This window comes from Nerophis lumbriciformis, linkage group LG04, assembly GCF_033978685.3.
Source record: "Nerophis lumbriciformis linkage group LG04, RoL_Nlum_v2.1, whole genome shotgun sequence".
Lineage (NCBI taxonomy): Eukaryota > Metazoa > Chordata > Actinopteri > Syngnathiformes > Syngnathidae > Nerophis > Nerophis lumbriciformis.
In genome coordinates, this window is record NC_084551.2 from 4,710,809 (window position 1) to 4,725,376 (window position 14,568).

The window sequence follows — 14,568 nt, forward strand, 5'->3', positions numbered from 1 at the left end:
CAGGTGCATGTCTTTGGAGGTGGGAGGAAGCCGGAGTACCCGGAGGGAACCCACGCAGTCACGGGGAGAACATGCAAACTCCACACAGAAAGATCCCGAGCCTGGGATTGAACTCAGGACTACTCAGGACCTTCGTATTGTGAGGCACATGCATATTGCTGGGAATTGTGGCCAAACAGCTCAGTTTTTGTTTCATCTGACCACAGAACTTTCCTCCAGAAGGTCTTATCTTTGTCAATGTGATGTCAGATGAAACAAAAATTGAGCTATTTGGCCACAATACCCAGCAATATGTTTGGAGGAGAAAAGGTGAGGCCTTTAATCCCAGGAACACCATTCCTACTGTCAAGAGTGGTGGTGATAGTATTATGCTCTGGGCCTGTTTTGCTGCCAATGGAACTGGTGCTTTACAGAGAGTAAATGGGACAATGAAAAAGAAGGATTACCTCCAAATTTTTCAGCCCGGAGGTTGGGTCTTGGGCGCAGTTGGGTGTTCCAACAGGACAATGACCCCAAACCTGCATCAAAAGTGGTAAAGGAATGGCTAAATCAGGCTAGAATTAAGGTTTTAGAATGGCCTTCCCAAAGTCCTGACTTAAAAGTGTGGACAATGCTGAAGAAACAAGTCCATGTCAGAAAACCAACACATTTAGCTGAACTGCACCAATTTTGTGAAGAGTGGTCAAAAATTCAAGCAGAAGCTTGTGGATGGCTACCAAAAGCGCCTTATTGCAGTGAAACTTGCCAAGGGACATGTAAGCAAATATTAACATTGCTGTATGTATACTTTTGACCCAGCAGATTTGTACATTAGTACTAGATAATACTATATTGCAGGCCTGGGCAATTATTTTGACTCGGGGGCCAAATTTAGAGACAAAAATGTGTCTGGGGGCCGGTAAATCTATTTTTTGGAACACTAATACAAAACCTCACAATAATGTCTGATTGAATGCTAAAAACGTTATGACAGACCGCCTTAAAAAACAGAATGAATTTAAAACATTTTTACTGAGACACCCCAGAATGTACATGAAAATAAAGAATGTGTGATTTACAATATTAACTATGAAGGATAAAACACTGAATATTTACAACATATGAGCGTCACACCCCCTCTCCGTCGACATATTTTACAATCGAGCGAAACGCAACAAAAATGCAACAAACACTATGAAATACGAATGCCAAGGGTAAAAAATAAACTCACCTACAATCTGATAAATCTGATATATCACTAAGGTTTAGAACTTTGTTGTAAAAATCTCCCACCGCGTCTGTCCCTGACACCCACATTTCAGGCTGGCTGCACTGGAAACACTCTGTGGAAACGCTCCCCACCCACACTGCTTGGTGCCTCGTCTGAGCTGCTGTGACTTAGATGACCATAGTAACTAATTAGATTACCATAGTAACTAGTATATAATGCAAAAGCGCAGATTCCAACCATTGAAATACTTTGTATAGTTCAAGACTTATGGTCATTTGAAAACATCACTGCACATCATAATGGCAGCTACACTTTCCATCTTAAAGATCTAAAACAATGATTTGGGAATGTCCGGCGGACCAGATTGAAAATCTTAACGGGCCGCATACGGCCCCCGGGCCTTAATTTGCCCAGGTCTGCTATATTATATATTAAAATAAAAATATATTTAAAACTAACTTTACAAATAAATCCACCATCTAAGAAAACATATTAAAAGAGTTTAACTTTTTTTTTAAATATGCAATAGTACCTGTATATAAATATACTATACAGGTAAAAGCCAGTAAATTAGAATATTTTGAAAAACTTGATTTATTTCAGTAATTGCATTCAAAAGGTGTAACTTGTACATTATATTTATTCATTGCACACAGACTGATGCATTCAAATGTTTATTTCATTTAATTTTGATGATTTGAAGTGGCAACAAATGAAAATCCAAAATTCCGTGTGTCACAAAATTAGAATATTACTTAAGGCTAATACAAAAAAGGGATTTTTAGAAATGTTGGCCAACTGAAAAGTATGAAAATGAAAAATATGAGCATGTACAATACTCAATACTTGGTTGGAGCTCCTTTTGCCTCAATTACTGCGTTAATGCGGCGTGGCATGGAGTCGATGAGTTTCTGGCACTGCTCAGGTGTTATGAGAGCCCAGGTTGCTCTGATAGTGGCCTTCAACTCTTCTGCGTTTTTTGGGTCTGGCATTCTGCATCTTCCTTTTCACAATACCCCACAGATTTTCTATGGGGCTAAGGTCAGGGGAGTTGGCGGGCCAATTTAGAACAGAAATACCATGGTCCGTAAACCAGGCACGGGTAGATTTTGCGCTGTGTGCAGGCGCCAAGTCCTGTTGGAACTTGAAATCTCCATCTCCATAGAGCAGGTCAGCAGCAGGAAGCATGAAGTGCTCTAAAACTTGCTGGTAGACGGCTGCGTTGACCCTGGATCTCAGGAAACAGAGTGGACCGACACCAGCAGATGACATGGCACCCCAAACCATCACCCAACCATGCAAATTTTGCATTTCCTTTGGAAATCGAGGTCCCAGAGTCTGGAGGAAGACAGGAGAGGCACAGGATCCACGTTGCCTGAAGTCTAGTGTAAAGTTTCCACCATCAGTGATGGTTTGGGGTGCCATGTCATCTGCTGGTGTCGGTCCACTCTGTTTCCTGAGATCCAGGGTCAACGCAGCCGTCTACCAGCAAGTTTTAGAGCACTTCATGCTTCCTGCTGCTGACCTGCTCTATGGAGATGGAGATTTCAAGTTCCAACAGGACTTGGCGCCTGCACACAGCGCAAAATCTACCCGTGCCTGGTTTACGGACCATGGTATTTCTGTTCTAAATTGGCCCGCCAACTCCCCTGACCTTAGCCCCATAGAAAATCTGTGGGGTATTGTGAAAAGGAAGATGCAGAATGCCAGACCCAAAAACGCAGAAGAGTTGAAGGCCACTATCAGAGCAACCTGGGCTCTCATAACACCTGAGCAGTGCCAGAAACTCATCGACTCCATGCCACGCCGCATTAACGCAGTAATTGAGGCAAAAGGAGCTCCAACCAAGTATTGAGTATTGTACATGCTCATATTTTTCATTTTCATACTTTTCAGTTGGCCAACATTTCTAAAAATCCCTTTTTTGTATTAGCCTTAAGTAATATTCTAATTTTGTGACACACGGAATTTTGGATTTTCATTTGTTGCCACTTCAAATCAAAATTAAATGAAATAAACATTTGAATGCATCAGTCTGTGTGCAATGAATAAATATAATGTACAAGTTACACCTTTTGAATGCAATTACTGAAATAAATCAAGTTTTTCAAAATATTCTAATTTACTGGCTTTTACCTGTATTGTATGTTAAAAAATCTAATGTTTTTTAAAAACTATACAAATTTGCCATTTAAGAAAATTGCAAAAAAGTAAAAAATAAAAAATATTTTAATATGCAATAGTACTTACATATAACAATACTATATTGTATGTTAAAACGAGAATATACACACTATTCAAAAATAATTAAAATACAAAAATGGTGACCCTCGCCCCCTCCTTGTTTGTGAATGACTGAGCATTTCATGGAAGCTGCTTTTATATCCAATCATGGCACCCACCTGTTCCCAATTAGCCTGTTCACCTGCGGGATGTTCCAAATAAGTGTTTGATGAGCATTCCTCAACTTTCGCAGTCTTTTTTTGCCACTTGTCCCAGCTTTTTTGAAACACGTTGCAGGCATCAAATTCCAAATGAGCAAATATTTGCAAAAAATAACAAAGTTTCTCACTTCGAACGTTAAGTATCGTGTCTTTGCAGTCTATTCAATTGAATACAGGTTAAAAAGGATTTGCAAATAATTGTATTCTGTTTTTATTTACCATTTACACAACGTACCAACTTCACTGGTTTTGGGGTTTGCACATGTTTTAAATATACATTAATACTAGATTATACTATATTGTATATTAAAATAAAAATATATTTTAATATGCATTATTAAAAAATAATTAAAATACATTCACAGATAAGAAAATGGCAAAAACTTTTTTTTAAAATGATACGCCATATTGGTATTGAAAAAAAATTAATTTTATGATGGATATAAACTACCTACCAGCACGTCTTCCTATAAGGAAGCAGGGCCTGGGGAATCTGTGGTGGGCTCTCCTATTTCTGGGGCTGAGGTTGCCGAGGTAGTTAAAAAGCTCCTCGGTGGCAAGGCCCCAGGCTCTGGATGTTGTGGGGCTGTCTTGGTTGACAAGACTCTGCAACATCGCGTGGACATCGGGGGCGGTACCTCTGGATTGGCAGACCGGGGTGGTGGTTCCTCTCTTTAAGAAGGGGAACCGGAGGGTGTGTTCCAACTATCGTGGGATCACACTCCTCAGCCTTCCCGGTAAGGTCTATTCAGGTGTACTGGAGAGGAGGCTACGCCGGATAGTCGAACCTCGGATTCAGGAGGAACAGTGTGGTTTTCGTCCTGGTCGTGGAACTGTGGACCAGCTCTATACTCTCGGCAGGGTCCTTGAGGGTGCATGGGAGTTTGCCCAACCAGTCTACATGTGCTTTGTGGACTTGGAGAAGGCATTCGACCGTGTACCCCGGGAAGTCCTGTGGGGAGTGCTCAGAGAGTATGGGGTAACGGACTGTCTGATTGTGGCAGTTCGCTCCCTGTATGATCAGTGTCAGAGCTTGGTTCGCATTGCCGGCAGTAAGTCGGACACGTTTCCAGTGAGGGTTGGACTCCGCCAAGGCTGCCCTTTGTCACCGATTCTGTTCATAACCTTTATGGACAGAATTTCTAGGCACAGTCAGGGCGTTGAGGGGATCTGGTTTGGTGGCTGCAGGATTAGGTCACTGCTATTTGCAGATGATGTGGTCCTGATGGCTTCCTCCGGCCAAGATCTTCAGCTCTCACTGGATCGGTTCGCAGCCGAGTGTGAAGCGACTGGGATGGGAATCAGCACCTCCAAGTCCGAGTCCATGGTTCTCTCCCGGAAAAGGGTGGAGTGCCATCTCCGGGTTGGGGAGGAGATCTTGCCCCAAGTGGAGGAGTTCAAGTACCTCGGAGTCTTGTTCACGAGTGGGGGAAGAGTGGATCGTGAGATCGACAGGCGGATCGGTGCGGCGTCTTCAGTAATGCGGACGCTGTATCGATCCGTTGTGGTGAAGAAGGAGCTGAGCCGGAAGGCAAAGCTCTCGATTTACCGGTCGATCTACGTTCCCATCCTCACCTATGGTCATGAGCTTTGGGTCATGACCGAAAGGACAAGATCACGGGTACAAGCGGCCGAAATGAGTTTCCTCCGCCGAGTGGCGGGGCTCTCCCTTAGAGATAGGGTGAGAAGCTCTGTCATTCGGGGGGAGCTCAAAGTAAAGCCGCTGCTCCTCCACATCGAGAGGAGCCAGATGAGGTGGTTCGGGCATCTGGTCAGGATGCCACCCGAACGCCTCCCTAGGAAGGTGTTTCGGGCACGTCCGACCGGTAGGAGGCCACGGGGAAGACCCAGGACACGCTGGGAAGACTATCTCTCCCGGCTGGCCTGGGAACGCCTCGGGATCCCCCGGGAGGAGCTGGACGTGGTGGCTGTGGAGAGGGAAGTCTGGGCTTCCCTGCTTAAGCTGCTGCCCCCGCGACCCGACCTCGGATAAGCGGAAGAAGATGGATGGATGGATGGATGGATAGATGGATATAAACTAAAAGGGTAAATAAATGTATTGTTCAATAGTATAGGAAACGTTTACTTTTGGGAAGAAGAAAAAAAAACTAGTTCAATTGTATGTACATTAGTACTTGCATTAAACATAGTAACAAATTTATAACATTTAAAACAGTATCACAAACCCAAATAAGTTGTAATTAATACAATAAATATGAATATGCGAGCACAGTAATAACCAAAATGTCACCTACATAACGTAGTTCTTGAAGGGTAAACAGTAAAAATGGATTACATTTGAACAAAATAAGTACATCTTATTTATGTTTTGATTAATTAGGTGTAGCTAATGAAATGAGCGGTAAATCCTCTTTTATCTTCCTTAAATGTATTCATTCCCCCCATAGATTCCACAATGCAACATACAGTTGGAACAAAATAGAAAACATTTAATGATTTAATTTGTGGTGAACATATATAGATGCATGATTGGAACGTTCACACTTCTTTCTTTAAAAGGCGGTTGTGGGAATGATACATGTATAAGGGTGCAGTTGTTGCCACATCCGCACACGAGTGAGTGATTTTACGCAGTTAAAAAGGCTGTGGATGATTGCACGGCAAGGACAAACAGCATAAGATATTGATGAAGAGGCAGCGTCAGCCTCGGCTGCGCTCCTTCCGTACGCGGCTAATAGGATTGCATGGGGCCTTAATGGAGCTTGTTGGTGGTTAATGGAGACGGAGGACACTCTGCTAGGTTCGTTATCATCTAAGCGTGGAGAGAAATGACTTTCTATGTGGAAAAGCATGCCCAAATCTATCCGTTGTTGTGTGGCAAACACGAATTATACACCCGCGCTTCAACGTGTGTGATTACAGCGAGAAGTGGACGTTAAGTAACGTTAATTCCTGCTCTGCTCGTTTTGAGGTGGAGCGGAGCGGGAGGACAGGGATAATGAATGGGTCGTTAGTCCCATCCGCCACGGTATAAATAACGCTTGTTTAAAAAGTACTTGCTGTAAGTACATGGCAACAGGACGGAGGCGATGGCCGGGTGCAGTTGTGAAAGGGATGCTGTCAGTTACTTCATGCTACGACTTCTTACTGCCGCGCCCTCTCCGGCTCGGAGCGGGCTGGAGGTTATCAGACGGGCCGGACAGTTTGTGAGTGTCAAAGTCCAATTTGTGCTGCAGGATTCCAGAGAGGATGAACTCCGCAGAGACCACTGGGAGCGACGCCGAGATGGCAGCGCGACACAGCGGCCAGTCCTCCTCGCAGGAGATCACTATAGTCTGAGGCTGAAGAGGGACACAAAAATTAGGAACAGTAATACTGTACAGTGAAACCTCCAAAAGGTAAAATATAAACCCTGTAATAACTCTACAAGCAATGTTTTAAGTACAAACCCCAAAACATTTGCAAATCATTGTATTCTCTTTTTATTTACGAATTACACAACGTGCCAACTTCACTGGCTTTGGGTTTTGTAGAAAAAGTAGGAGTGTAACGGTACACAAAAATTTCGGTTCGGTACGTACCTCGGTTTAGAGGTCACGGTTCGGTTCATTTTCGGTACAGTAAGAAAACAAAATATAAATTTTTTGGTTATTTATTTACCAAATTTGTAAACAATGGCTTTATCCTTTTAACATTGGGAACACTATAATAATTCTGCCCACGTTAATCAACATTAAACTGCCTCAAGTTGTTGCTCAGATTAAATACAATGACAAAACCTTTCTTCTACATATAAAAAGTGCAACATTAAACAGTTTCAAGTCAACTCATCATGCTTAATTTATTACAGCATTTGGGAAGCCTGTTGTTGATTTTTATTATGTAAATGTTATATTTGTATCAACATGTGATAGCAGGGACCCTGCCATTCAAAACTAGGCTGCTGCATTTCTAATGATTAATGTAACTATAGCTGAAAAAAATAGTACAATAGCAATAGGAGAGACTATTCATCTCTGAACACCATACTGCTTACCATACTACTATACTACCCACCCCGTGCCAGAAAACCTGAGGGTTGCATGTTCGCTCCCCGCCTCTTACCATCCAAAATCTGCTGCCGTTGTGTCCTTGGGCGGGACACTTCACCCTTTGCCCCCGGTGCTACTCACACCGGTGAATTGATTGATGAATGATAGGTGGTGGTCGGAGGGGCCGTTGGCGCAAATTGCAGCCACGCTTCCGTCAGTCTACCCCAGGGCAGCTGTGGCTATGAAAGTAGCTTACCACCACCAGGTGTGAATGATTGATGGGTTCTACATGTAAAGCGCCTTTGGGTACTTAGAAAAGCGCTATATAAATCCCAGTTATTATTATTATTATTACCATGGAGTTCATGTAGGCTTAATGATGCAGTTACATTATTATATCATCTTAAAACTCATTTGTATACTCTAGCCTTTAAATAGCCCCCCTGTTAGACCAGTTGATCTGCCGTTTCTTTTCTTTTCTCCTCTGCTCCCCTATTCCTTGTGGAGGAGGGGGGGGGCACAGGTCCGGTGGCCATGGATGAAGTGCTGGCTGTCCAGAGTCGGGACCCGGGGTGGACCGCTCGCCTGTGCATCGGCTGGGAACATCTCTGCGCTGCTGACCCGTCTCCGCTCGGGATGGTGTCCTGCTGGCCCCACTATGGACTGGACTCTTACTATTATGTTGGATCCACTATGGACTGGACTCTCACAATATTATGTCAGACCCACTCGACATCCATTGCTTTCGGTCTCCCCTAGAGGGGGAGGGGGTTACCCACATATGCGGTCCTCTCCAAGGTTTCTCATAGTCATTCACATCGACGTCCCACTGGGGTGAGTTTTTCCTTGCCCTTATGTGGGCTCTGTACCGAGGATGTCGTTGTGGCTTGTGCAGCCCTTTGAGACACTTGTGATTTAGGGCTATATAAATAAACATTGATTGATTGATATCAACTATCAGAGACAGAAACTCTTCATTTAACATAATGTCCTTTTTTTCTGCTTCAACACAGCTCAATCAACACAGAAAAAGGTAAAGGGCTTTGCTGTCCGTAACACACACACACACACAGCAAAATGAGCTAACGTTACGCTAAACGCGAATTAGCCTTCACTTCAAGCCAGGACTGTGAGCGAGCTGAACTGCCTTTTATATTTCTAGAAGGTCAACAGGCTCATAGTGATGTTACTAGTAGTTGACTGGGAGGTGTTTATAATTTGGGGAGAGTCCGCTGCCTGATGCTTACCTGCTAAACGCTAAGTACTGACTACATGCGCTCTGAATTCGCACTGCTGATTGGCTGTTACCGCTCTGAATACACACTGCTGATTGTCTGTTACCGCTCTGTTTGTAACCAATCAGATGGTTGTGCGGGTGGGACAATGCTGGGTGCTGTGTAGAGGACTGACAGAGACAGAGGCAGAAGGAAGCGGAGGCGGCTACTTAATATGTTCGTGTGGAAACTCGTTCGGTACACCTCCGAACCGAACCGAAACCCCCGTACCGAAAAGGTTCAATACAAATACACGTACCGTTACACCCTTAAGAAAAAGGCAAAAATATAATAGTAAAATTGTCTTGAAGCAAGGGAAGCAAAATTTAAGGGTATTAATTTGTTTTTTCCAAAACTTTTTTTGCATAATTTAGAGCAGGGGTGACCATTAGGTCGATCGCGAGCTACCGGTCGATCACGGCGGTTGTGTTGGGCAATCGGCAGCCAGGCATTAAAAAAAAAATAGACCTGAAAATTAGCAATCACCAATCTCCACTATGACGTCACTTTCGTTACTCGATTGACATACACAGCACCCGAGGGTCTTGTGAGATGACCGCCGGCGGCTGCGACTGGCAGCCACACGAGAAACTTTTTATTTCAACAGACTCTCTCGTCGTACCTGCTGTCAAAACTGGAAAGACCAACCGCACAGTTCATGTCTTCACAATAAAGGTGCAGCTCTATACTGCCTGCTCTAACAAATAAGGGTCTCAGAAGACTACTTCACAAGCTTGCAAGCTACGAAGTTTGCCTTCCATGGTAAAAAAACGAGTATGGAAGCTGGACAAATAAAAAGCTAAAAACCAATAATTTTCATGTATATATGCATACATATTTGTATAAAAATGTACCGTATTTTTCGGACTATAAGTCGCAGTTTTTTTCATAGTTTGGCCGGGGGTGCGACTTATACTCAGGAGCGACTTATGTGTGAAATTAACACATTACCGTAAAATATCAAATAATATTATTTAGCTCATTCACGTAAGAGACTAGACGTATAAGATTTCATGGGATTTAGCGATTAGGAGTGACAGATTGTTTGGTAAACGTATAGCATGTTCTATATGTTATAGTTATTTGAATGACTCTTACCATAATATGTTACGTTAACATACCAGGCACGTTCTCAGTTGGTTATTTATGCCTCATATAACGTACACTTATTCAGCCTGTTGTTCACTATTCTTTATTTATTTTAAATTGCCTTTCAAATGTCTATTCTTGGTGTTGGGTTTTATCAAATAAATTTCCCCAAAAAATGCGACTTATACTCCAATGCGACTTATGTTTTTTTCCTTCTTTATTATGCATTTTTGTCCGGTGCGACTTATACTCCAAAAAATACGGTATTTATGTATATATTTTATATATACATATACATATATATATATATATATATATATACATACATATACATACATACACACACACGCGTATATATATACAAATACATATATATATATATATATATATATATATATATATACATATATATATATATATATATATATATATATACACACATATACATACATACATATACATACATATACATATATACACACACGCATATATATATATACAAATACATATATATATATACACACATATACATATATACATACATATACATACATACATACACACACGCATATATATACAATTACATATATATATACACACATATACGGCATGGCGCAGTGGGAGTGGCCGTGCGCAACCCGAGGGTCCCTGGTTCAATCCCCACCTAGTACCAACCTCGTCATGTCCGTTGTGTCCTGAGCAAGACACTTCACCCTTGCTCCTGATGGGTGCTGGTTAGCGCCTTGCATGGCAGCTCCCTCCATCAGTGTGTGAATGTGTGTGTGAATGGGTAAATGTGGAAGTAGTGTCAAAGCGCTTTGAGTACCTTGAAGGTAGAAAAGCGCTATACAAGTACAACCCATTTATCATTTACATATACATATATACATACATATACATATATACACATACACGCATATATATGTACAAATACATACATATATACACACATATTCATATATACATACATATACATATATACACACATACATTTATATACAAAAAACTACATATATATGTATGTATGTATGAATGAGAATGAGTCAAATAGTTCTCAAGTTTAGTCTCATTTTTGCATTTCTAAATGTCATACAAGTGTAAAAATAATTTAACCACTTTTTATTATGAAGATGTAATATAAGTTTTCCTTGAAATATTTAAAAGGTAGGTTGCATTGTTTTTTACAGTCTAAAGGTAAAAAAAGGTTAAATACTGTAGAACGTAAACATGTCATAACAATCTATCTTTGCTTTGATAAGTGGAGCCCTTGCAAAAAAAAAAAAAAAAAAAAAAAGACGAATGGAAAAAGTAAAACGTGCAGATATACACTGAATAAACTCTCCAGAGGAACGCTCATTTTCGACATTCATATTTATGTATTACCTTGTGGGAAGAAGGCATCTTGGAAAGAAAAGTGGCTCCGCTGCAGGCAATGATGTCTTTCATGTGGATTGGCTCTGGCTTCACCGACTTAGTGATGTGGATCTCATATCCCTGGAGGACAGAAGGCAACAGATGTGGTATAAAAATATTTTTCTTATTATTTTATGTCTGCACAAAAGATCAATAAGTGGTTTTTTTAGCCAGTATATTGAACGATGCTTTTAGATGACGGAGGTACACGGCCAGGGAGGAGCAATGACGGTTCACATCTTGTGTTTGCTTATTGGCTTAGACTGGATACATGATTGAAAGGACAAATGCATTCAAATGTGATTGTACACACATTTAGCAAAAAGGTATTCTTACAAATATTCACTTGGAAATCATACAAAAATATTGCTTTCAAAATATTTTTCTACACCTTTAAAAAATGCAGTCCTGCAATAACACAATCCACAAACATGGCAAAAATGTTCTGATGAAAACCCCGAAAATGCATGTTTTCTACAATGTATTTTCTTACTGTACAAAATCCTACTTAGCATCTACTAGAGCTGCACCATTAATCAAATTTTAATCACGGTAACGATTTTGGCTGCCACAGTTAAGTCAGTGATATTAAAGGGGAACTGCACTTTTTTTTTTTTTTGCTTATCGTTCAAAATCCTAATGAGAGAGAAAGAAGAAAAAAGTTTTTTTTTAATTCTAATTTGTAAAAATCAGCTCGTTGTTGGTGGCTGGCATTGCAGCTAATGGGAGCAATCCATTCTCAATCAATCAATTAATCAATGTTTATTTATATAGCCCTAACTCACAAGTGTCTCAAAGGACTGCACAAGCCACAACGACATCCTCGGTTCGTATTCCACATAAGGACAAGGAAAAACTCACAACCCAGTGGGATGTCAATGTGAATGACTATGAGAAACCTTGGAGAGGATCGCAGATGTGGGCGTGCATATCAAATCAAGCACTTTTATAGCTCGCAGTGGCAGGGAAGCAACTTTGTCTTAAGCCACATGAAACAATTTTTTAAAAACAAACTTTTCTTTATATGGCCCCCTAGAAAAACATAAAAAAAATGTATTTAATGAGAAAATGCTAAAATATTAATGATGAACAAAATCACAATAATTGGTCTTTAAATATATGCTTATGTGCAGACCACCCACATCTACACCACTTACCAAAAAAGGACAATTTTCCCACATTTTGAAAGTATTTTGCATATCTATTTTCACTATTACACATTTTTTAACTGAAATTACCTTAACGCTTACACTTAGCCCAATTCAAAATGAATTAAAAAAAATGCCTGCTTTCTAATCTTTGCTCAATATACAAAATACACATACAGTATAGAGTATGATTAAAGTGAATTTAAGCAAATAGTTTTAAATAACCCTAACACATCTTATTAGCCTTGCATATATTAGTTATTTAATTACTTGTTTACATTCTAGTTAATTGCTGACATTTATTGGTTACATTGTACAAATAGAGCACAGTGTACTTATTTACATTTCTTGTGTTAAACATACCTGGCGAATAACGCTGATTCTGATTATGAAAGGTCTCTTTAGATTATGAGAGTGCATATAATCTTATTAATTTGAAAATCATCATGTATAATATGCAATTATCTAAAAGCCACTACTTATTATTATTAATATACCTTTTTTTTTTTATAGAACTTACAATATTAAGAACAAATATGTTTGTTTTCTAATCTTAACGTTTTAAACCAAGTCCTACTAGAGGAGACAGGGACAGTTTACCACAAAACATCTGTACAGTACATTGTCGTCTTGTGACAGTAGTCAGTTTGTTTTCTAATACCCTATCTTTCGGACTAGAAGTCGTTACTTTTTTCCCAAGCTTTGAACCCTCCGGCTTATAAAACGTGCCAGCTAATTTAAGGATTTTCCTTCGCTAACAGCCATAATGTTTTGTACTCAATTAGTTTAATAGTTTTCATATTACAAACAGAGACACTGAAAAGGTGTGTTACTATTTGTGCCATGACCCCATCTTTTGGACGAGTTCGCTCACCGCAGATGCCGCGGGTTGAAAATGTACTTCCTGTTTCGTGCCTTGAACCGGAAGTGTTCGTCCGTAGCGTTTCTGCTCGAAAATATTCTTCATTCATAACTCCAAGCAATGTTTGTAAGTTTTACAATATAAATAAAACAATTCATACCTACTAAACCGTCCCATGTGTGATATCTGTAAGAGAGTTGTCATGCATATGTATACGTGCTATCGTAATGTAATCAAGTAAGCATCTTTACTATGAGCGAATATGCTAACATGTTTACAAGAGTCTGTGTTAGTATTAATAACTTACAATGGAATTATTTTTGTTTCAGTTTTGTAAATTCACCAAAACGCCACCGTAGAGTTATTGAGTCTTTTTAGCTTTCTAGCTTCTGCAGCTAGTGGGTCCATAACGATGACTTCTGTTTTGTTTGAGCAGCTGTTTTACTGCCATGTAACAGGCACTGTTTGGAAACAATTAGGTTATATAAATAAACATTTACAAAAAATGTTGTACCAGTATATATCTGCGGCATATAGTCCTGCTATTATATGTAAAAAATATATATTTCTTCAAAACTTTGGTGGGTGCGGCTTAAATACCGGTGCGCTCTATAGCCTGCAAAATGTGTTAGTTACAGTGCATTACTTTTTGTGTGAAATCCTGCTACATTCTTGTAAAATCAATGGAAGAAGTGAGTAGAGGGACCTGCAGAAGAGGCTGGCTGCTTGAAAGCGTCAGAGACTCTTTTAGGCAGAAACTGAACTTCTTCTCCTGCTCTGGATCCTTCACAATAAAGGCGTCAGGAGGCAAAAAGCTCCCAGCTTTACCGCTCTAAAACATAAAAGAGGACTGTCTCACTTTAACACAATGCCATCTTTCGCTTTTAAAACAAGACTCACCTTCTCCAGCCAGTGTGTGGTGACAATGGGGACTCCTTTGGCCACGGCGCACAAGAACTTGACGGTTCTGCGCACCTTGTCGGTCACCAGGCAATTCATGTCTGCAGTGCCTTTGGCAAGAGTGCCTCCTAAACGGGCCAACACTTTCTCGCCGGCGGCATCCACCACCCCAGTGAATAGCACCTGAGAGGGTGACACTCTGGGTCAGTGGTTCCTTAACCTTGTTGGAGGTACCG

At 40.6% G+C, this 14,568-nt stretch overlaps 1 protein-coding gene across 2 annotated transcripts in view; it reads right to left on the minus strand.

Moving 5' to 3' along the window:
- Nucleotides 1-6,083: 6,083 nt before the first annotated feature.
- mdc1 (mediator of DNA damage checkpoint 1) overlaps nucleotides 6,084-14,568 on the minus strand; it is a 40,002-nt gene continuing 31,517 nt past the window's right edge. For both annotated transcript variants that reach the window (XM_061947695.1, XM_061947696.1), the window contains exons 9-12: nucleotides 14,333-14,515; nucleotides 14,139-14,264; nucleotides 11,393-11,503; nucleotides 6,084-6,956 (exon numbers count right to left, since the gene is read on the minus strand). In XM_061947695.1, the coding sequence (XP_061803679.1) occupies nucleotides 6,750-6,956; nucleotides 11,393-11,503; nucleotides 14,139-14,264; nucleotides 14,333-14,515 (627 nt within the window). In that variant the 3' untranslated portion in view covers nucleotides 6,084-6,749. The remainder of the gene's footprint in view (nucleotides 6,957-11,392; nucleotides 11,504-14,138; nucleotides 14,265-14,332; nucleotides 14,516-14,568) is intronic.